This window comes from Strix aluco, chromosome 4 (genome assembly GCF_031877795.1).
Source record: "Strix aluco isolate bStrAlu1 chromosome 4, bStrAlu1.hap1, whole genome shotgun sequence".
In the NCBI taxonomy this organism is placed as follows: Eukaryota; Metazoa; Chordata; class Aves; order Strigiformes; family Strigidae; genus Strix; species Strix aluco.
The window spans coordinates 92,050,712-92,073,302 of NC_133934.1; the positions used below are offsets into that span (position 1 = coordinate 92,050,712).

The 22,591-nt window shown below is 43.0% G+C and overlaps 1 protein-coding gene across 9 annotated transcripts in view; it reads left to right on the plus strand.

Moving 5' to 3' along the window:
- Window positions 1-22,591, plus strand: part of DPF3 (double PHD fingers 3) — a 180,107-nt gene that overhangs the window by 72,327 nt on the left and 85,189 nt on the right. For all 9 annotated transcript variants that reach the window (XR_012623258.1, XR_012623259.1, XR_012623260.1 and 6 more), the window contains exon 3: window positions 5,696-5,803. Coding sequence is in view for 5 of the 9 variants with exons in the window: in XM_074824286.1 (XP_074680387.1) it covers window positions 5,696-5,803 (108 nt within the window). In the remaining 4 variants the exon portion in view is untranslated. The remainder of the gene's footprint in view (window positions 1-5,695; window positions 5,804-22,591) is intronic.

Consider the following 22,591-nt stretch of genomic DNA (forward strand, 5'->3'; position numbering starts at 1 on the left):
CCACACGACATCCCTGTCTCTAGGTTGGAGACATATGGATTTGATGGATGGACCACTTGGTGGATAAGGAATTGGCTGGATGGTCGCACTCAAAGAGTTGTGGTCAATGGCTCAATGTCCGAGTGGAGAGCAGTGACGAGTGGCGTTCCTCGGGGGTTGGTGTTGAGACCAGCGCTGTTTAACGGCTTTGTTGGTGACATGGACAGTGGGATCGAATGCACCCTCAGCAAGTTTGCTGATGACCCCAAGCTGTGTGGTGTGATTGATGCACTGGAGTGAAGGGATGTGCCATCCAGAGGGACCTGGACAGGCTGGAGAGGTGGCCTGTGTGAACCTTGTGAAGTTCAACCAGGCCAAGTGTAAGGTCCTGCACATGGGTTGGTGCAATCCCAAGCACAGATACAGGCTGGGCGATGAGTGGATTGAGAACAGCCCTGAAGAGAAGGACTTGGGGGTATTGGTTGATGAGAAACTCAACATGACCTGGCAATGTGTGCTCACAGCCCAGAAAGCCAACCGTACCCTGGGCTACATCAAAAGAAGTGTGGCCAGCAGGTCGAGGGAGGTGATCTTCCTCTTCTACTCTGCTCTCGTGAGACCCCCCCCTGCAGTGCTGTGTCCAGCTCTGGGGCCCTCAACATAGGAATGACATGGACCTGCTCACGCGAGTCCAGAGGAGGCCACAAAGATGATCAGGGGCTGGAGCACCTGCCCTGTGAGGACAGGCTGAGAGAGTTGGGGGGTGTTCATCCTGGAGAAGAGAAGGCTCTGGGGAGACCTTAGAGGAGCCTTTCAGTACCTAAAGGGGGCTACAGGAAAGCTGGAGGAAGACTTTTTACAAGGGAATGTGGTGACAGGACAAGGGGTAATGGCTTTAAACTGAAAGAGGGTAGATTTAGATAAGATATAAGGAAGAAATTCTTTACTGTGAGGGTGGTGAGACACTGGCGCAGGTTGCTCGGAGAAGCTGTGGCTGCCCCCTCCCTGGCAGTGTTCAAGGCCAGGTTGGATGGGGCTTTGAGCAACCTGGTCTAGTGGAAGGTGTCCCTGCCCATGGCAGGGGGGTTGGAACTAGATTGTCTTTAAGGTCCGTTCAAACCCAAACCATTCTATGATTCTATGATGATTCTATGATTCTTAAAGAGCTTTGGCTAATGCCTGTTCCACAGCTCAGTGAAGCTCAAGGGAAAAGAGCACTGTTATTTTTGTAGACTTTGGTCAGTCTTTCCTTTGTTAGAGTAAATCCATCTGAAATCCTTGTTTGAAAGGCAAAGGACAGTCACCAGTTCAAAGACTGGAGATACTACTCATACAGAAGTACTCCAGAACCCCAGGGGGAATTTTGCTAGGGTATGGCTCAGTATCTGACCCACCATTAGCTCAGGGAGCAGATTTTTTGACAGCACCAAACTGCGTTTCCATTTTTTTGTTTTTTTCAGTGCAGATCAGAGAATCCAGGCAGGGAGGGGGCTAGGGTGCATGGGCACCGGAAGCACGACATGCACATGTGTGCATATACACATGACAGTTTCTGTAAACCATACTGAAAAAAAGCCCCAAAACTCCAGATCTGGAATTATGGGAAGGTGCAGCCTGCTCTTACCTCCTCTACTGACCAGGTGGAGTGGAAGGAACGCATAGGATATTTCCCTCCCCTCCTGGGGCTAAGAAAGCAATTGCCATTTCTGAAGACTGCTTAGCTGAAACTTTCTCTCTTCCTTTCCTAGGATATGCTGAGGGAAGGATCCTTGTACTGCTCCTACTCCTAGAATATCCAAAGTAGATTTAGTATTGTCCTGCAGTACCATCAGAAAACTTCTAAAGTAAAATGCAGCCACTTCTGGTGCAGGAAGCAACAGGTGTTTTACCAGCTTTAAAAATACCCTGAGAATGTTTCAGCTGCCAAAACTACTGGGGTAGTCTGGGACCGCTGAATGTGGTTTACAAGCTGGGAGTTGTCTGAGGTTCTGGGCTAACCCTTCTTTTGTAGGTTGCTTCATGACCACAGTTGGGTTTTTGTTTCAGCTGAAAATTCCCCATTCCTAAGAGATTATACTTTGGCAAAACTAGCTTTCTTTTTTTTTTCTTTTTTTTTTTTTTTTGCTAATCCGTTTACCCAAGGAATTTCTGTTCTTGTAGCATCTGGTTATGAGTAAGGTGCTGCTATTTTTATCCTTTTCAACGCAGTCATAAGCAGGTATACATCCACTATACCCACAAGTAATGTTTTGGCAAGACATCTGTTACAAAGATAGACACAGATAGTCTTGTATGGGTCTCGCTGGTGTCTCTGCACTTACAGAAGAAATCATCATAACAGTTGTATGGCATAACACCAGGAACCAAGAGGTCTTAATGCTTCGCCTTGCTCAGCCAGAAGCTCTCTGGACTACCTTGAGCAAATTCATTGTGCAAATCTTTCTCTCCTCACTTCTGATAGTAAACTGTTTGATCTGTGACATTCCTCCTGCAGGTCTGCAGTGGAGACTAATGGTGGAATATTCTTCACAGAGAGTCTTAAGTGAAACAAGCCTCCTGCATCTGCACTGGCCACCAAATCTGATGCCTTTGTTATTTCGAATTAGAATAATCAGTGTGAAATGAAGCAGCTCTCCTCCCCCATATTTGCTCTCCTCTTTCCTGATTTTTATTAGCCTATTTAGTGCTCCCTTGGGTGTCTTTGCGTCATCTATTTCTTGTAGTATTATGGTGGGTCAAAGCATCCCTCTACAGTTTTAGCATGCCTGTTTTCAGGCTGTATACAATGTGCTTATGTCCATACTGAAGGGCTCTGAAAATTCTCTGCCAACCACCCTGGTATCTGTCTTGTGTGCTGTGTTCACTGCCATTTACTATCCCTAACCTGAAAAACTGTGTAAAGACAAATGGCAAAGCTCCAGGACTTCTTTTCACTTACGGAGGGCTTGAAAAACAGAAAGAAGAGTCAGGATCTCAGCATATTAACCTGGTTTCTTGCTGTCCTCTTTGTTAAAGGAGTCAGAAAACTGCATCTCATGATAAACAGTTCAGGGTTAATTTCACACAATACTGCACATAACTCCCTCCTTCTTTTCCCCTCCTCCCCCGGCCTTTCACACCAGCTTTGAGTTATGACTCTCCTACACTAATGAGATAAACAACATAACTCACTGCAGGTTCTGCTATTTCCTCTATAAGCAAATGGTTGGAACCTTCTCTGGTTGCCCTATAAGGCACCAGAGGGAGAGACAACTGAGCCAGGACTGAAGACAGTAAGACCTGTATATGCGTTATTTCCATATGCACTGCGAGATTGACTGTGGAGGGGCTAGATTTGAAGCATTCAGAACTGACATTTTCCTTGTTGCCCCTCCTTTGTGTAAACAATCGAAGATCCACACTTCATGTGGGCCAGCACAGTGATAGATGGGGGTCAGGGTGGAGAACTGAAGGTAGCATTTGATGGGTTTGGATCAAGTGAAGGTCTGCTATGTGTTTTAAGTTCATTGGATGGCTGTGTATTAATGAGCAAGGGTACTGTGAATAGGAACAGAAAGCTTACTTCAGGGGGTGCAGAGATGGGTGTCAAATCATCCATGTCTTATTGATCTATCTGCCACCTGGAGTGGGCCATGGGTCCTCTAGGGAAGAGGCTTTCCCACCTCTGTCTTTTCAAGTATACCTGCTTCATTTCTTGTTGGGCTTTCAGCACTTTCACTGTCCTGGCTGAATCCAGAACTGGTATTTCATATGAGAGCACTCAAGAATTGAACCCACCTTAACAGCTACTCCCCCAAAACTGCAGTAGATCCTTGCTCCTCTGTGTCTGGGACAAATGCTCAAAGCTGTGGTGCTTATTTTATTCAAATGACTCCTCTGTGGATGCCTATGCAATGGAGGGCTGATTCTCTGTCCTATTGCTTTGGTCTACCAACCACCATTTCAATGTTGTGAGCAAGTTCTTACACGGGACCTGTTCTGGAAGGGTGAGGCTTCTTGCCTCCACCTCTTTAATGACTCACATCAGAGCCAGGCACAATCCACCTCATCATAATAGCAATTGTTTGCAGTGGTTAATGTTTGCAAAGTGCCATAAAGAAGTGTGTCCAAACTCTGTAGAAATGCTAGTTATTCACATTTTTATTCCCAAACCAGTCCTAAGCACCCCACTCTGAAATGTGTCCTTTTTGGGGTGGGCATAATGCCCAGCAAGGTGTGCAGCAATGAAAGCAGAATGTGAAAAGCTCCAGTTCAGTAGCATTCTGTGTCCTGGAACAGCCAGGATCCCTGCAAATACTCCATCGCTCAGCCATACCCAGGCAGTGTGCTGTACATGCTCCGTTTATCCACTAAGGCCTTGGAAGTAGGTGGAAAGTCCTGGGGTCTGAACTGGCATTCCCAACAGCTGAAATATTTCAAAGCAGGAGCTTAGGCTTCACTTGCCGAATTTGATTAGCCTGTTCCCTTGAGGTGAATAGTTTTGTTGTGTCTTTTCTCTTTTTGTTCCTCAAGTAACAGGATATTGGTTTTTTCATTATCCTCATTTGGTTCAGTGAGTCAGACTTGTTCCCAAGCTGGTACACTATCCTGGCTGCTTCAGAGGGGATGAGAGAACTCTTGGGCAATCCTGCTGCCCTTGAGCTGTCCTGCTTTACTGGTACCCCCTTGATGTTGTCCAGCTGTTCACTGTTAGTATAGTTTCAGATAGGGTAATACCACTCCTGTTCTCTCTCTTATGTGGTCTTACCTGTTTTCTAAGGGCAATGAGTCTGGAACTGCAGTCATGCTCTGTAGCCCCTTCAAGACACAGCAGAAGGGCAGAAGAGCCAAAGCAGAATTGGTGGATGGGGGAGGCAGGGGAGAGAATGAAATTCTTCCAATGTTTCTGTGTCTTGCTGGGAATTTCTGTGTGTCATGAGTATCTGGGGCAGTTGAGGATACTTTGAGGCACTTGGCAGTGTGCTAGTAGTGATGCATTCACGAAGCCGTGCTGTATTCTGAATACAAGAGAGCAAAGCGTAGCTTGAACGTTGGCTAAGGGGTGTCTGTCAGGAGAGCCAGGGCAGCTCAGAAGCCAGCGATGTCAAATGTGATTCAGTGGAGCATGCAGTAGTATAAACATGCAGTAATATAAACATCACTGCTGTATCTCCTCCCGCATTCAGGATGTTGGCATGAGAAGTTAATAACCAGAATGAAGAATCTGTCTTCCAACAAAAGTCCAAAATTATAGCAAAAATACAGAGTCCAAATAGCCAGACCTCATGGATCTTGGTTTGCTCCCATTTGGAAGACACAAATTTCCTGAGCTGCTCTGTGCATCGGGGCCTTATGATTTGCATGTTGGAACTTCATCTCTTCTCTCCCAAGGGGCTTTCTCTGTCCGTGAAGGAGGCATCGCCCCTGTGACCCAGGAGAGCCTGAAATTCTATTTACGCTGGAGAAATCACAAATTATTTATGTGCAGCTTTGATTTCAGTGAGATGAGTGAAGTGTCTAAGTGAGACCTAGATTCTCTGTAGGCCTCATCCCAAGAGGTGCTGAGGAGCCTCAGGAGCACTGGATGCCTTGAGTGCATAGTTCTGCCTCATGATTTGCAGGATTGAACCCTCCAACAAGGAGACACTGGAAGGGCAAGAACAAAGACGCTAGAGATGGTACTCATGGTTTACAAACTGAAATGTGTTTGTATTTATTTTTTTCCTTTAATCTTCAGGCCTGGCCCCAGGTCAGCTGTACACGTACCCAGCACGTTGCTGGCGTAAAAAGAGGCGTTTGCATCCCCCTGAGGATTCCAGACTGAAGCTGCTGGAAATTAAACCTGGTAAGTATTTCTTTGCCTCTCTTTCCTGTGGTGCAGAGCAGCTGGCATACATGCAAACCTAGCATTTAGACCTTGGACTTTATCTTTGTCCCTCTCCAACCATTTCTCTTTGCATCTTACTTGATTTGCTGTAACAATAACCACCAAACCCTCTGCACGCAACTCATCCTTTACAGAAATGTGTACAACTTGTATTGAATGCAATGGGAGTTGAATTTACCTTCCGTAGGGGTGAATCCTTGCCTCTATTAGCAAATTCATAAGGATGTAAAGGATCAATACATTACTAATTATTTTCTCAGTGTGTTATTAATACAAAATCTCACTTTGGCATCAACTGCCTAATCTTTGTGAAAAAGACCGCTCTGTGTGTAGAACAGTATGCTGGTAAGATTTTTCATAATGGGGCTGGAGACCAGGGGTGTGACCAGATTATAAACAGCAAATAATAAAAATTAGTGAGCATATGACACACTTGTATGCCTGTATATGTACATTAGTCCATTCTTCTTTCATTCTTGTTGTCCTTGGTACTCTTTCCCCATAATTAAACTATGTGAAGTGATGAGTCTGGATGCTGAATGAGTGTCTGTAAAGCAGATGTGGAGGAGCTACAGCTGTGTCAGGTAGAGCATAGGGTTGTGCATTCTTCCCTGTAGTTAGTAATAAAGGCTTACTGTCTTTGGGGTCAGCTATTATGAGAAAGAGGGAACACACGTTCTCACAGCTGTATGTGGTTTTTAAGAGGTGAGACACTGCCAGTATAAAAAGTACAGGAGAAACCCCCAAAATGTAAATTAAGAATATTTTAAAAACCTGTTTGACAGAAGAAGGTGTCTGGGAACTGAGCCATGCTCAGCAGTACTGATGGCTTTGCTTCTGTGCAGTAACTGGTGAAGAGAGAGGAAGGGGAGATAGAGACAAGTTCTAAACCCAGTAAAATCAAGGGGCAAAATTCATGTTGATTTTGGTAGAAACAGTTCTTGAAGGCTCCCTACCTTCAATATAGGAGATGTCAGCAGATAGTTGAACAAGAGGAAGAAATGCCTGTAACCATTCAGTTTGGGTTCAAACCAAGGGAAAAATCTCAGCCAGCAAATAGAACCAGACCTCACAGCAGAGCCGCTCAGAAAGGACTGGTGAAATTAGTCAGGTGCACTGACAGAAATGAGACTGGACTCTAGGAAGAGGATCATGTTGCCCATAGAAATGTCTACCTCAGACTTTGTGATGATGCAAACACTGCTGCACCTTGGTAGTTTAGTAAGGTAAAGCAGTAGTGTAGAGTTTGACTCTTCTTTGTTTGCATTATGCTTCTTTGCTGTACTCACTGAATGCCAAATTAGTGCATCCTACATGCCACAGGGCATGAAAGACAATTACCACAAAGTTATCAGATAAAGAGACCTCAGCATGTCTGTCTCTGTGTTGTTTTCCCTGCTATAAACATCTCTTCTGCATCTCGGGAGTGCTACTTTTGTTGTGTTGCCGGTGGCAGCCAAATAAGGCAAGTTACATTGCTCTGCCATTTAAATCTATTTTCCAACAAATTTCTATCTAGTGATTAACTTTCCTTATTGGTTACACCACAAAATAATTTCACTCCATCTGTGCATATCCAGAATAGACTCACTAGCCAAAAATGGGATTTTTCCCTTCTCTGATTTGAAAGTATAAAACCTATGGAAAACATTGGCTCTCCATTTAAAGGTAGCTTTTGACAATTTGAGAAAAAGGTAGTATAATTTATTTTCAACATGGATGGCAGAAATACTCCATGTTTTGGAGGCAGACACCATGGTAAAACCTAGTGCTGAACCTAGGAAACTACCTTATGTTGACCTCTTTATTCCTCAGTTAGACATTAGATGACTGTGTGGGGAAAAGATGTGGCAATTTAAGACCCCTTAAAAAGCACAGAGATGACAACTGTAGGACATCTAAAATAAATTTGGAAGAAATCTAATCTAGATCTTCCATAGTTTCACTCCACCTAGGGCTTGGATATCCTAGTCATGGCTTAGAACTGGTCTCAGCAGCTAGACAGTGCTTGTGCTCAGATAATATGCGAGTAGCTGATTTTTATACAGGAGGCTGTTGAATTGGTTGTACGTTATACAACACATGAAAGCAATGCAATTCTACAATATCGAGTAAGGGCTAGACCTTAGTTTTATTATGTTTTACATTTGTTAACTGTTTAGAATACTTCTCGTAAGACTGCCACCGTAACAAACACAGAAGGGGATCTTAGCTCCAAAAGCTGCCAATCTAGCAGTCAGTGGGACTGGCACCAGGGATGTGAATACTTGCTTGGACTGCATCTGGGCTTTTGGAGTGGCTCATTACAGTGCTAAGTCGTATCCAGACGTTCAAGACTTCTACATAATTCAGGAGATACATAGACCTAGGATTTTTGTTTTGGTAAATCATCAGCTGGTCAGTAAGTAGAATCATACTATTGTCTTGCTAGCAGTTCAAGAGTATAATAAATAATTTAGTAATAATATAGTATTTAGACTTACAACCTACTTTTGCAGTGTTGGTACCTTGCAGGTTTAGGTAGTGCATGACACAACTCAGTGAGTGAGAGTTTCATATTTGGTAATACCAAAACCTAACAAAGAAAATAATCGTGCTCCAATGGTCTCCTGTTTTTTGTAAAATGCAAGTGCACTATAATGTTTTTCTTGGGGTCAGTTGCTGCTTGCTTCTTAATAGAACATGGTGCTTTTATTGTCCTGGTCTGTTGCTTTTATTTGGTTTCAAGTGGAAGTGTTTGGTTTTAAGAATAGTTGCAGCCAAAGTCATAAAGATCAGAACACTAGAGTAGGTGTTGCTGTTGCAGCCTTTAGATGTCTATTTTCCTCTGCCACTACTCAGAGTTAGGTGCATGGATTGCCCTAGTAAGGTTGTTTGATCAAGGGACTAGCAATGTTCATGTTACTACTATTTCTAATGTTCATGTTAAGACTGTCCTCCATCTCATTCAGTAGTCTATCCAATAGATGTGCGGTAGAAATAAAGTATTGCCAAAACTTACTGCTTCAGTGACAATACAGTCAATATCATTACCAGACCTTTAGGAATTACACTAAGTAATATGGGCTGATCTTCATCTTTCAGTGATGTATGCATATCATCAGAACCAAGCATTATGGCTAAAGTGCAGTCTAGTTTTCACTGCTGTAATGGATACGAGCTGTTACACAAGTCACTATAGTGTAGCAGTCAAGACTCCTATGAATAGTGGTATAGATTTGAAACAAATCCCCAGTCATGGGCAATTTATTGACATGTTAATACTGTGATTGCCTAGGTACAGCATGCTAAAGTTATTAGATGTTGATACTCTCATAATATTAATGAAACTAGACTTCTGTTCAACCAAGTATGGGCAAACCTGATTCTCTGCAGAACTGGGCACTTGAGCGCAAAGCAGTGGGAGGGCTGGAAGCAGCTTGTGCTTCCACACTCACTCATCAGCTGGCTGTTCTCCTGCCCAGTAAAAGAGCAAGAGCAGAGCAGAGCTCCTGTGTATGGGAGATCTGTGAGTCTGGGAGTGGGTGAGGGAGAGGATTGGGCTGGGCTAGGTAGCCTGTTCTTCCAGAGGAATGGGAGAAGAAAGAGAATTTCCAACTCTCCTACCACCACCTTGAACTGCAGGTGCCGAAAAGGCAAGCAGTAGGGTTCTGGCCCTCAGTAATATCAGACCAGCTGGAAAGATGAGGGTTAGAAGTGGAAGAGAGATCCCTGATTACACCCAAGGCCCCTTGAAATTTTGATTGCTCCTTGTTCTATATACTTAGTGTTTTTGTGGTACTGGGTGGTATCATGATTCTGTGTTAGGTCAGGTATCAATATTGTGAAAGTGGTATTGCCTACAGTAAACCCTGCTGACAGTCAGGTATTACCCAAGCTTTGCAGCTATGCAGATGAGAACAGATAGGGTGTGTATGGCCAAAAACTCTGGTGGAATTTAAATCAGTAGTGTCCTACTTCAGTTTTACAAGATGGCTAAATATAGATACGTACATACATGCACACAGAGCTTTTATTTCACGTGCTATGTAAGTGTAAAGAATATGACTGGAAAGCTTTTGTCTCAATTCACTGCTGTCCTTTGGTTTTGGACTGAAAGCCAACAGCGAGGTCTCCCAGCGGGCAGCCTTCTCACCCACTTGGAGGGTGTGGAGTAGAGTTTGTGTGTGCTGCTACTGTGGTGAGAATGAGCTGGTGTCCTGTGCTAGTGTCTGTCCTGTTACTTATCTCTGGGCAAGCTAGTGTCAGCTGAACTACAGAAATGGCTTTTTTTTTTTTTTTTTTTTTTTTTTACCAGCTGTTGAAGAGGTAAAAGTAAACAAAAGTCTTTTTCATTTGCTATTATGAACCATGGTGGAATTGTTTGAGGCAAGTATTGATAACAGATTTTTAGATGCCACTTAAACAATGCCTGATCTGTTTTTAATCTGACATATGGGATATACTTATGGGAGTGTGCTTGTGGATGAATGAACAGAATCCTTACAGATAAGCTATTATCTCTTTCAACATCTCAATTTACCTTGTAGAGGCTGTATCTGATTGCACAAGGTACTGTGTTTCTCCTGGGAAGCGATGAGTGTCCCCAACTCTTGTGGAAGATGCTTAGCATGTCTGTGGAGGTCCCTGCTCTTTCAGATGGGGCACTTCACCAAGATAGTTAAAATGGAATTAAAAAGCAAAGGACAGAATTCACTTAGATGATAGCACCTAGAGACTCAAGCAGCATGTTAGATGATCATCCTGGGGGTCATTGTGAAGGCCTGTTATACTCTCTGCTGTAGTCATATACTATAGCAGATCTTACAGTCCAAATACAGCAAAGGAAGTACTTTTATTCCAAACTGGAGAAATGAACAACAAAGATAATAAACTACTGTGAAAGTTTAACCAGAGGTTTGTGGTAGAGCTGGAAATCAAACCCAAGAACACAGAAAGAGGTCAGTTCTCCGAGTTCCGTATTCTTTTTTCTTTCCCTAGTTGCTATGTCCAGTGTCACTCAAAGATACTAGACCCTAAAAATAAATTAAAACACTAATTTAATGAAAATTTCCTTTTATAATTTTTCTCAGATAGGCCAATTAATATTGACTAGTTTCGATTTCAGCAATCTCTGTACAATCACACGTTGGTTCTTGTTCAGTACTATATGACAGCAGTGTTGTTTCACTATGAACACTTTAAGGAAAGGCACATCTTTTCTTAACAAAAAGTTTTGCTACTATTTAAGATATATGGAAACTTCTCTGTGATTAAAGGTTAGGTTCCTGTTATATTATAAAACCTGCCTGTGTCTCCTCTTTGAGACCCATTAAGACTGTCTTGGAACCAAAACTGGCAGAATAATTCTGGTGCCAACTAAGAGTATGTCTGTAAAAGGCAGAAGAACTGGATACAATGTTCCTGAAGGTGGCTATAATATCAATGTATCAATTGTTCAGACTTCTGACAGGTTTCTGAAGATGTGAATTTACCAAAGATACTTTTGTGCAGACCTTATTTTAGTTTTTTTAATCGTTCATGGCTTTTATAAACATTTGCTGTCATGAAACCTAAATTTGGGGCAGACGTGACATGACAGCCAGCAGACAGAGGCAACTTTTGTTCTCTGATGACCCGGACTAGATTCCTCATGTAAGATGGCCTGGTGGCTTTTGCTGTCTGCCCTCCAAAATCTTGAAATTAAAATGTTTTTTAAAATCTGCTTTTTATTCAAGTACTTCTGCCTTCTGAAGTACTTTGGCTTTTAAAATAACTCTCCTCATCTTTTGTAATATATTCCTCAGTGCTTTAAAATATCACTGATTCTAGGATTTTTTTTTTTTTTTTTTTTTTTTCCCCCCGATGCCTGATTCCCCCTGCCAGGTGTCTGGCCGTGGTAGAGCAGGGCAGGGGCTCTGCCTCTGCCTCCTGTGTGCTTGGGCTGCTGCCGCGGCCGGGGGGCGGCGAGGCCAGCAGAGGGAGCAGCGAATAGTGCGTTTTGTGCAAGGGCAGGGCCTGGCTGGTTCACAAAACCTGAAAGAATTCAGGAGTTACCTCTGCAGAACTGAAGGGAGCTCTGTGGGTGTAAAACCAGGGTAGGAGAGGGATTGAGCCTACTCCATGAGTCAACTTTTTAACAGATTTTCTTCTGCGGCAGGAATAGCCTGTTTTTAAGTTGTTATATGTTAGAAATAGGATTTGATTTTGGTAGGTGGTGCCAAAGCAACAGTCCTGCAGTGTATTTAGGTCAAGTGTTAGGCAAATATTAGGTCAAGTGTCAAATAACTCAACATCACAGAGTGTGGATGATGATGAGCTTCATATCTGACGAGGCTGCACGACCCACATGAAAGAATTTTACTGAGTGATTCCACATGGATCCTGTAGTTTCTGATTGAGCTAGAGCAAATCTCATTTTCAACTGTTCCCATCAGTCTTTATTTTTGGCACACCACGTAGAACAAAAAAAAAAACCCCAAATTTTTGTGACAGGGAGGGTGGATAATTTTCAGTTCTCATTTGATGTGTTACGGTGCCCATCTGCACACTGGCCATGCTGAATCCTGAGGTTGGTCCATCATGTACCTAATCACATTTCTGTAGCACTTTGAAATAAAATGAAACTTTATATTGTGAATCCAAATCTGGGAGTAGGGATGCTGGAAGCTGTTGGTTTTTTGGTTTGAGTTGGTTTTGGTTTGTTTTTTTTTTTTTTTTAGGGCTAGATAGAAAATTTCAATGTGTGAGAAAAAAGAAACATTCATCATGGCTGTAGGAATCCCTAAACATCCCACCTGCTTTTTTCCTATCTTTTTTTTAGCAAATTGGGAACTTCTCATGCGAATGGGGGGAAAATTCATTTTTTACCATCTCTAGCTTTTATTTATACCAAAATAAATACTGATTTCTACTGGGCCTTCTCTTTTGGGCATCTTATCCAACAAAGTACCTAAATATTGGCCTAAATTTAAGTAGGTGTTTATTCATCAGCTAAACCTGCAGCTTACAGATGAGTCCATCAGTGCTACTGAATCAAAACAGTAGGCTCCAATTCTCCACTAATCTTGTCTTCAGATTGCTCACAGCAGGACATGGCACCACAGGCAAGAGCTGCTGCTCTATGGCACTTACACATCCAGCTATGACTCAGGTTAGAAAAAGTGACTTTCTGTCACCAAGAGAAAACTCATCATCCTGGACCTCCATGTGAAGCAGCTTCTTCCTTTTACACACATATTTAACCAGATTATTCCATCTCATCCACCACCTTTAAATCCTTCCTACAATGGGGACCTTTGCTGGTCCAAGTCTCTGGCCAGATAAAGTTTGCTTTCCTTTTCTTACGTGGCACTAAGAATACCAGAGAACCCGTCCCTTTCTGCATGTATTCACTGGCACTGAATCATGATATAGAAGTCCTGCAGTGAAATATCTTTGTCTCATTGCCAGTCTGCAGCAGAGGTGCCAACCTCTGCATTTAATGTCTTGCCCCACTATCACGTACTTGCATCACCTGTATCCCGTACAGGACTACACAGGACCAGGGACAATGGAATATCTCTTTTTCTCTCAGCTTCTCAGTGTGTAAAATGGAGGTGCTAAAACACTGATCTCATTTGTCTATCTCAGACAAGTGCCTAACAGGTAGTTAATAAATCTTTTTAGAGAGTTTGGGAGGGGTAGGGGACACCTTTAAATAAAAAGGAATGTATGAATAAAGCATGCTACTTGCCAAGCCTTTAAAGTGCCAGTATTAAACATTTTGGCCATCAGCATGAAGCCTTGCAAAACTGGTATGAAAACAAAACAACTCTGGTGTAAAACCTGGGCTTATGTGTACCAGGATGGGAATGAAAACCAAGTTAGCTGTTACACACCCATATATACTACTAAAGAGATTCACAACAGGTGAATTGCTGAGCCAGTTTTCACAAGGCTGGCTGTGCAGTGTAACTGTTAGAAAGATATCTCAAGTTTTGCACAGTGTAACTCTTCTTGCTTCATTTTGGCCACTGATGAGCTGGCCTTCTGTACGTCATGGCTACTGAGGTTGTGATAACTTCTCCTTCAAATCATGCACTGTTCTTTCTGGGTATTGTTACACGTGATAAGCTGCAAATTCTTAGACTAATTCAGCTCAGTGAGTGTGAGTGAGTATGCATTTTCCGCCAAATGGGATTTCATGATTTTGCAGGTATGGAAATAAAACACACTCCTTTCTAGAAAAGCAAATAATATTCTATAAATAGTCCAGTCAAGAAAACAAAAACATTGTTTCTGCTGCTTAACTCCACAGTCATGCTGCTAGAATTTACAGGATTAACTTTGTGTAAATAGTTTCTCTTTCATTTGTGGGATCTGGAACAGGTCACTACAAGTATTTTATGTGCACAGTTTTACCAGGAGAGCTGTGTTGGTTAGCTAAAATTGCTCATATGAATCACCTGGGATTACTCCTGGTTCTTGTGTGGCTGAGCCAGTTTGCATAATTAGGAGAAATCTGTGTGAAGAAGCCACAGGGCTTTCGAACCTCCCCGGGTTTTGATCAAAAGCCCACTGAAGCCAGACCCCTCCAGCTTTAGTCATCAGACTAAGGCAGAAGTAGCAACTGAACAAAATAAAGCAATTTTGTAAACTTTTAAATCTCTATGTTTCTGAGTTCTCCAGGTCTTGTCCCTGAGAATGGGAATGTAGGCTGCATCTGCAGTGACTCACAGACAAAGGCTGTTGTCATCTCAGAAGCAATGCAGCCACTTAGAGGTGATTTTTCTACCGATGTGTAGTCTCAGCTGTATTTATTACGTTTGTGAAAATAGAGTTATGATGACTTTGGAACCAGACCATTTTGAAAAACGTTGTGGTCACTACAGTAGGCCATTAAACTGAAGGAATGAGTTGTGCTGATGAACTCCTCAGAGCCTCTACAGTGTGACTGCAGGTCATCTCTTGGGGCTCAATCTGTAAGACGTGAGGAAAACTTGGAGGGCTCAGGCAGTTACGATGGCATTGGCTTGAAGTACCTGGGCTGCTTGAGAGGGACCTTGCTTGTGGTGCTGCCACCCTTTCTGTGTTATCCAACCCATTGTTTGCTTTTTTGCTTTTCTTGGCTACTGTGTGTTTGACCTACATCTGGCTGCTAGGACGCGTCTTTGAGAAGAGGTTTTTCAGCATGTGCCTCTTAAGCTGCCAAGGCCTGACTGTGAATACTGTGTCTCTAGGAGATACGCTACTCCTACTGGAGAGTTAAAATGCTGTGGGATTTATCCCCTTACTATGAAGTTAACATGGATGTTTGTAAATAACCATCAGGATTACTTATTTCTGAAATAAACAGATTTAACCTTAAAAAGAGGGGAGTGCAGGTGAGCTGAGGATGAGCTTTTCTTCTTGGAGAAAAGGTGGCTTTGAAAGAGTATTTTGGCACTCCCCAAATAGGCATGGGGGGCCTAGGAGTGGGCTGCCCAAGCATTTCCCTCCAGGCTCCTCAGAGGAAGAGATATGGGAACCCCTGGGAAAGTGCCAGGGTATGGTACCTGGGGAAATGCTGGAATCCAGCAGATTTGTTTCCCCCAAAGTGCAAATCATCAGCTCTCCAGCAAAGGGGAGGGGCAGTTGGGAAGCTGCAAGTAGGTGACTTGCAGCTAGAGCTGAACCTGAACAGCTTTCCTGGCAAAACTCCTGGCACTTTTCTTAGTATAGCTGGTACCGATGCCTGAAAAAGAATAAGCCACATCGGCAAAAGGATTTTTGTGAAGCACAAAAATAGTTTAGATACAAGTACTGGACACAAGACTCTAGGAAATGGATATCTTTTATCTAATTCACTGCATCTGTTTTTTATGTTCATCTGAGTAATCCTGGGCGTTCTCTGGTAATCACATGAAAAAGGGTTTATAGGATCAAGTCCCCAGGGCTTAGTCTTGTAAGATGCCAAGCTGTCTAACCCCAGACAAGGAAAGCACCTGAGCTTGGACTTTAAGAACATGAGTGATCTTTTTGTAATTAATGGGACTTGTCACATGCTTAAAATTAAATCCACATGTAAAGTACTGTGTTGGACCAGACCTGCAGGCTTGGTGCTCAGCATCCTGCAAGATAGAGCCCAATAAAGTCATTGGACTACTAGATCAACCATATAGTAGAACCTGTGTGCTATTTTATAGAAGAAAATGTTAACAAAAAATAACAAAGAGATTATGAAATATCATTACATTCAAAATATGATTTTTAAAAACCTTTTATTCAATTTTATCATTCTGACACATAGCAAATGAAATTGTTTTGTAGTATGAAATATTATAAAATTTATAGCAGGTGATATTTTTCAGGTGCATAATATAAAGGAATGAGCAATAAATGTTAATATAAAGTCCAGTTTGAACTCTTACAAGCAAGCTTTACAGATTTGCTGAGAATAGAATGGAGAGTGTGATGGCTTCCCCTCCCACATCCCTGCACCTCCCACCACCTTCCATGGTGGAAGGCTTCAGTCTGTCATTCCCATTCTCTGGAGTAATCATTTTACAACCTCATAATCATCTTGTACCTGAGAGATATTAAGTATGTTTTTACTAGATTACAATTCTTTTCAATATTCCCTGCATTTTGCATTTGATTGCCCAATAGTTTATTGCAGGTATTTTATGCTTCAGGATTCTGACACCGTTGGTATTTGCCATGGTGTCCATTCCCAACAATGAACTCCTTGGGGAAAGGAGGGTTGATGCAATGTACCTTTGGGGAGGAATTAAGAATAGAATAGATGGATATGGCTTTTCTGTTCAATGTCTTCCAAACCAGAGATCTCACACAGGATGCACTTGGAGCATGGTTCCCCTTAAACAAATAAGGTAATTTAGGGCCAAGACGTTAGCTGTTGTAGGTAGGTACAGTTCCATTAAAGACTACAGCAAGCAGCAATTTTCATCAGCTAAAGCTATGGTTCTTGATGTAGGAGAAAGGCTGAAAACTTTACTCCTCTTGATGGAAACGATGCACTTCTGAATGCATGTGATTGCCCTTGGGAAGTATGGGGGTGATGTCTTAGGAACACATATGGTCATGATTAATATCCTATGCATGTCCTACAGAGCTGTAGTGAAAATCCTTTTGTTGTTGGCCTAAAATAAACAGCATTGCATGATGGGAATAAAAGACAAATTTTCAACACCGGCTCAGACTACATTTAAACACTTTAAGCAGGTGACTCATTTCTTTGTGTTTTTGAGAGGTGGTGAATGCTTTTATCTTCTCATGATTTCCTTGGTGCAGTCGGTGAATGACACAGTTACAGATATCTACTACTCTGACAAAGTGAGGTTCATAGCTATAGGAATTTCTGGAGTGCTGCTGCATTTGTAAATGATGCTATGGGTACATCTGCCATGTAATGCTCATTGCCTAAGTGAGGTAGCAGCACGGCAGGAGAACTGGAAACACAGAGGCTGTATCTGTGAGCAATGCTATAGACCAGGACAGTATCAGCAAACAAAGACACTATTAACTAAATCGGAAGGAGTCAGGATTAAGTGCTTTGTGCCTCTGAAGCTGCTATACCAGGGTTGGCACTATAAATATACTTACAATATATTCTTCCAGGGAGCTTTCTGTTAATATCTGAATGGGCAAAATAAAAAAATTAACTTCTCTCTGCTAAAGATGATGCCCCAAGTACATCTGAACTCTCAGCAAGTGCTACAGATGGAACCAGAGTGCATCCAACTTTTTTGTTTTGCCTTTCAATCCTGAATCTTAATTAGTTCCCTACTGCTTTAGTACATGCACAACATTTTAATAGTCATAAGGACTTACTCCAATCCACGTTGCCATTTCCACAATTCACTCTTTCATACCAGTAGCAATTCTCCCCCCCCTGCCCTGCATTTAGGAATAGCGTAAAGAAAACTAAATAGCCAAGCGTGTAGCTGTAGATTGATGAGGTTGTCACACCATTCTCTTCACCGTTTTCTTCTGACCTGCACTGTGCTCTAATAGATGGATGATTGCTGGGGGAGGGAGAGAGTTAGCAAATCCCACAGCCAGATGTTCAGGGATGGACAGAGCGACCTTCTCAAGGAACCCAGAGGACTACAACTGTGTCCTTCTGAGAGAGAAGGACACTCAGGTGCCTCCGGCTGCCCGTGTTTATCTCTCTTTTCAAAAGGAGCACAAATGGGCTCAGCATGGCTGCAAGGATGGATGTTTCTCAGTGCATCGCGGGAAATGACCAGTCATCCGTCTCTTCACTGTGGAGCCTGCCTGCAGCCATCAATCTTGTAGCCCAGCACGGCAGCTCCTTTGGCTTAGTTTGGCTCAACGTTAGATGAACAAAGGGAAATGAAAGCTGAGCAGGGGAAAAGGAGAGAAGAGCAACTATTCTCTATTTCACTTTGTTTTCCCCTTGCATGGCTGTCTCTGCCTCTTCCCCATTATCATCTATTTTCACTGTGTTTTGTAAGGTGTGGAAAGGGCCCAGACTGTATATTTTCAGGATCTAGGACTTTAAGGCATTTCTCTGTTAGCAGAGAGGAGAAAGGAGAGAGATATTGAAAAGGCATAATTCAAGGCCCAAAGCTTCCATTTTCCCGGCTTTTTTCTGGGGCAGTTTTCAGAACACGCCTGCCATAGTTTAGCTGCAGTAGGCAAGGGGAAGGAATACAACAACTTCCCTCCATCTTGCTGATTTTTATCCCTTGTTCTTCCTGATTCCTTCCTCAATATCACTTTAGTGTTTTCAGGTGTGTACTTCATCTCTCCATTCCTGTTCTATTAAAAAAGCAATCAACAGAGCCACATGATGGAGCTTTCTGGAGAAAGATATGTACTGATGTCCGCAGCCATGATGGCAGCTCCTGTCAGCAATCGCAAGCTTGCTTGAGTCAAGCCTGCTTGATGCAACAGTGCTGGGGCTGCACAGGCTTTACACAGGCTGCCAGAGCTCATCTAGCACCCATGGTTTCTACTGTGAAACTGGAGGTTGTGCCAATATCTTCGTTGCAGTTGACATGCAGCCCACCAGAATAAAAAACATCCAGATGTGTCTGCTTGTACACTTAGCACTGAATTAACTAGTTTCAGCACTGAACTCAGATGGGCCAGGTTTTGCCTGAAATACTCACATCTGGTGTACTTTGAGCCAGGCTGGAAGGAAAAGAGGTGTGTGAATTCACTACCCGCTGGACTCTCACAGCTAGGGTCTGCTTTTTTCCATGCTGAGCTGTAACATGGTTGCTTACTCTGTTTTCCCCTAAAATTCTTGCCTCTGGATATCATAGCAGAATATGTTTGTCTTATTTTGCAGCAGGCTTGTTTAGAGATAGCATTGTTCCCCTTAGCACTGCCCCACTGTGGTGTCTGACTGATGTTTTTTAAAAAACATGTGATTGCATTTACTTTTTAATTTTCCTGGTTGACCTCAATGGTCTAAACATCAGGTCTGACAGAGCCAGGCTCCCCTGCAGAACTGTGGTAGGAAATTTCTCTCTCCCACTTTTAGGCAAAGAACTGAGATCTCCCAGGCATACACAAAGCTTATTAGGAGATTCAAGGCCCAACTAAGCACTGAGATGGAGCAGCTCTGTAAAAGCAGATATTGGACATAGAGATGTCTGAGGAATCTTTACCTGCTTTCAACACAAATGTACCATCTGGAGTGAATAGACTTATGCCAAGATGGGGAAAATTTATACCATCATGGGTTTAAAGAGCTGCTTTGCAGTTTGTGCTGAGGTTCTTTTTTTCTTTTTACTGTAAACCTAAAGCATAAACCCTCCAGGAAAACATTTGTTTAGTGAAAACCGGTTTCGCCTCCCCCACACCTTGTGTGAGCAGGCTTTACAAGTGGGCACAAGGCCTTTCTGAGTGGGGCTATTCAGGGAATTCTTTCATTTTTTTTTTTTACAAAATAGATAGCATCCTTTTCCAACCTATACATTTAATTGTGCCCATTTTGAATTGAATGGTCATATTTTCTGCTGCTACCCATTTTGCCTCCCTGCAAATTTTGAAAAAGACAAATCTTGTTCATGTTGTCATGAGACAGCCTACCCCAGATGGCACATCTGTGTCTTGGGATGCCCTCTGGCTGGCCTGTTGGCAGGCATTCCCGTGGCTTTGAAGGTCACCTTGTTTACACCTTGCCTTTTCCCCCCTCCCTACTCAGAGGCTTGCTGAGCCTGCAGGCTGGGCTTCACCATCTGCATTTTCTCTGGTGCCATTAATCTTCCTGTTTACCATTCTGTTATTAATTCTAGAGTTCACCTTTTTGTCTAAACGCTTTATAGGCCTCTTGGAATTTCTTGCCTTTTTGTGGCAAGAGATCTGAGCACCTCAGTAGATGATTTGCTTTGTTCTTTCCCATTTCTGAAAAGATACCTACTATCATCTCATGCCATTTTTCTATTACAAGCCTTCCTTCTTATAATAACATTTTTCAATTATATAGCTTCATCTGTCAGATGCATCTTACTGTATGAGTAAATATTATCCTCATTCCTTGGAATTTTTGAATTGGCCACTGAAATCTGGTGTCTGTGGAAATAGCCTTGCTTTTTCAGTGTTTTTCTTGGCTGGAAAAAAGACGTGTTTAAACCTGGCTTTGTGAGAACCTGTAAGAACACCTTGCATTTTTGGTGCATTTTATTTGAATGCCTGAATGCCTATGAATATTAAACAAGCTCTACCAAACCCCAGAGGATAGATGAAGACTATCTCCATTTGACAGGTGATGGAAGAGCAGAGGGTACCTTTGATAGAGTTTGGCCCAAGATCACATGGTGAGACAGCAGCAATGCCAAGGGCAGTGTCTGGGGTGATTGTTCCCTATCCCATCCTAAAATCATCACCACTTTGCTGTGGCCTTTCTGTTCTTCAGTGGTTTATGCAGGTTTGGTCTTTACTGAGCGAGGGATGCTGAACCAGCTCTGCTTGGTGTGGTTGACTTCTTCAGACACCGCACCATGTGAATGTGGCTCTCCCTCTTCCCAGGCTTGCCTGAGTTGCAGGGCACTGTCTTCCTGCAGGTGGGAGCATTGCAGACAGAGATGCCAAATCAGGACCAGGACACCTGCACTCTGGCTGAGCAGTGCTAATAAGCCCTGCTGCATCCTTGCTGATGCCTTCAGAGTTGACTGGGTGTCTCTGTCTGCTCCCCAGCGCTTTGGGTTTTAGAAGGGCCTCATTAATGGAGTTGCCACATCATGTGGGCATGTGGAGCCAGCCAGAGGTGAGCACTGCACCCAAGCAAATAACCCCCCTCAGTCCAGAGCATGAGAGAGCGCAGAATAGGCTCCCAAGAATCATTGCAGGACTCAGATTGGCTTTGGCAGGTTTATCAGCTCTGGCTTAGTGCCGGCTCTGCTAGGCCCAGACTGAATTAATTGGGATGCTTGTGCACTGCAGTTGAGAGATAACTGCATTACAGAGATTTATCTGTTACTAAAGGTATCCACTGTCCTCGATAAGGAAGAGAAGCTATGCAGAATCTCACAGAATTTGCAGCAAGGTTACAGCATGGCTGGTTTTACGCATGGTTTATGTATGAGCTTGCATTTGGTACGAGTGGTTTTATTCAGTGCTGTCGCATATGGAAATAGTACAGTTGGTTGCCGTGGAGGTCCACTCCCTGTTACCATTTGCAGAATGTGCAGTGTGGGGGTGACTGGCCCAGCTGCGTGGTGTGGGGGTGGCTGGTGTTTGCTAATAGCTGTCTGGTTACTGGACAGTAATCAGATTCTGGTTCTCCTGATGGGACAAAAGGCCCATCCATCTGTGTGAATGTATCTATATGACCACTTGCAGATAGCTAGGCCAAGTTTTCCCTTACTCCAGAAAGGCCAGAAGCCCTGTTAGGGTGATGCAAAGCCCAAAGGAATAGACTCTGTATTCAGGAATTTTCTCTAAATTGTAGCAATTACCCAGCCTCCTTGCCTTGGTATTGCCTACACTATTGCCTGATGCTGCAAAAGTCTTGCTGCAGTTTGAGCCCACCTAGAACACAAATGCAAGAGTGACCAGAACACAAATGAGTGCTAGAATAACGTTGCCGAATGGAGATATTCCTTTATGATTTGAGCCTTGAGGGTAGTTACCCAATCCAGCATTTAGGCTGATATTGTAATTTGGCAGACTTTGAGAAGCAGGTACAGTATGTTATATGTGACAATGATTTATATCTGTGCTGAGAAATAAATCTGTAAAGAACTTCCAAGAGACAACTGACAGGAGGGCTGTTTTTTTTATTGAGAGATTTTATAGAGGCATTCTAGTCTGCCAAAGAAATACAGCTGCTTGTAAAGTCCACATTTTGATGATGGGTTAAACTAAACAATGCTTAACCTTATGTTTGAGGGCCTCTGCTGTTTTCTACAGCTTTATTTCTCTGTCCTGTTGTGTTGCAGCCTCCTGGGATGTATCTTAGCTAGGGGCTGATAGAAGCTTTCCATTGGATCCTGGTCTTAAAATTCAAAGTTGTCCTCTGATTTTTCTGCAGTTTATTCCCAGGATGAAGAGTGAAGGTGTACATTCCCCTCATATCATAACTTCTGTCTTCTTCCATCTCTTTGTTTTCTCCCCCTGCCCCCTGGTCCCCCTCAGCCTCACCATGAGACTAGCAGCATTGCAGGAAGAGGTGCTAGGGAGGCATTGGGATGTTCCAGTCTCCCAGTGTTCCCTGGAGCAAACCTCAGGTGTGCCTCAAATTTGCAACAAGTGTTTACTAAGATTAATTTCTGAGCTTTATAGGGTCCCATGGCTCCAGCCTGGAGA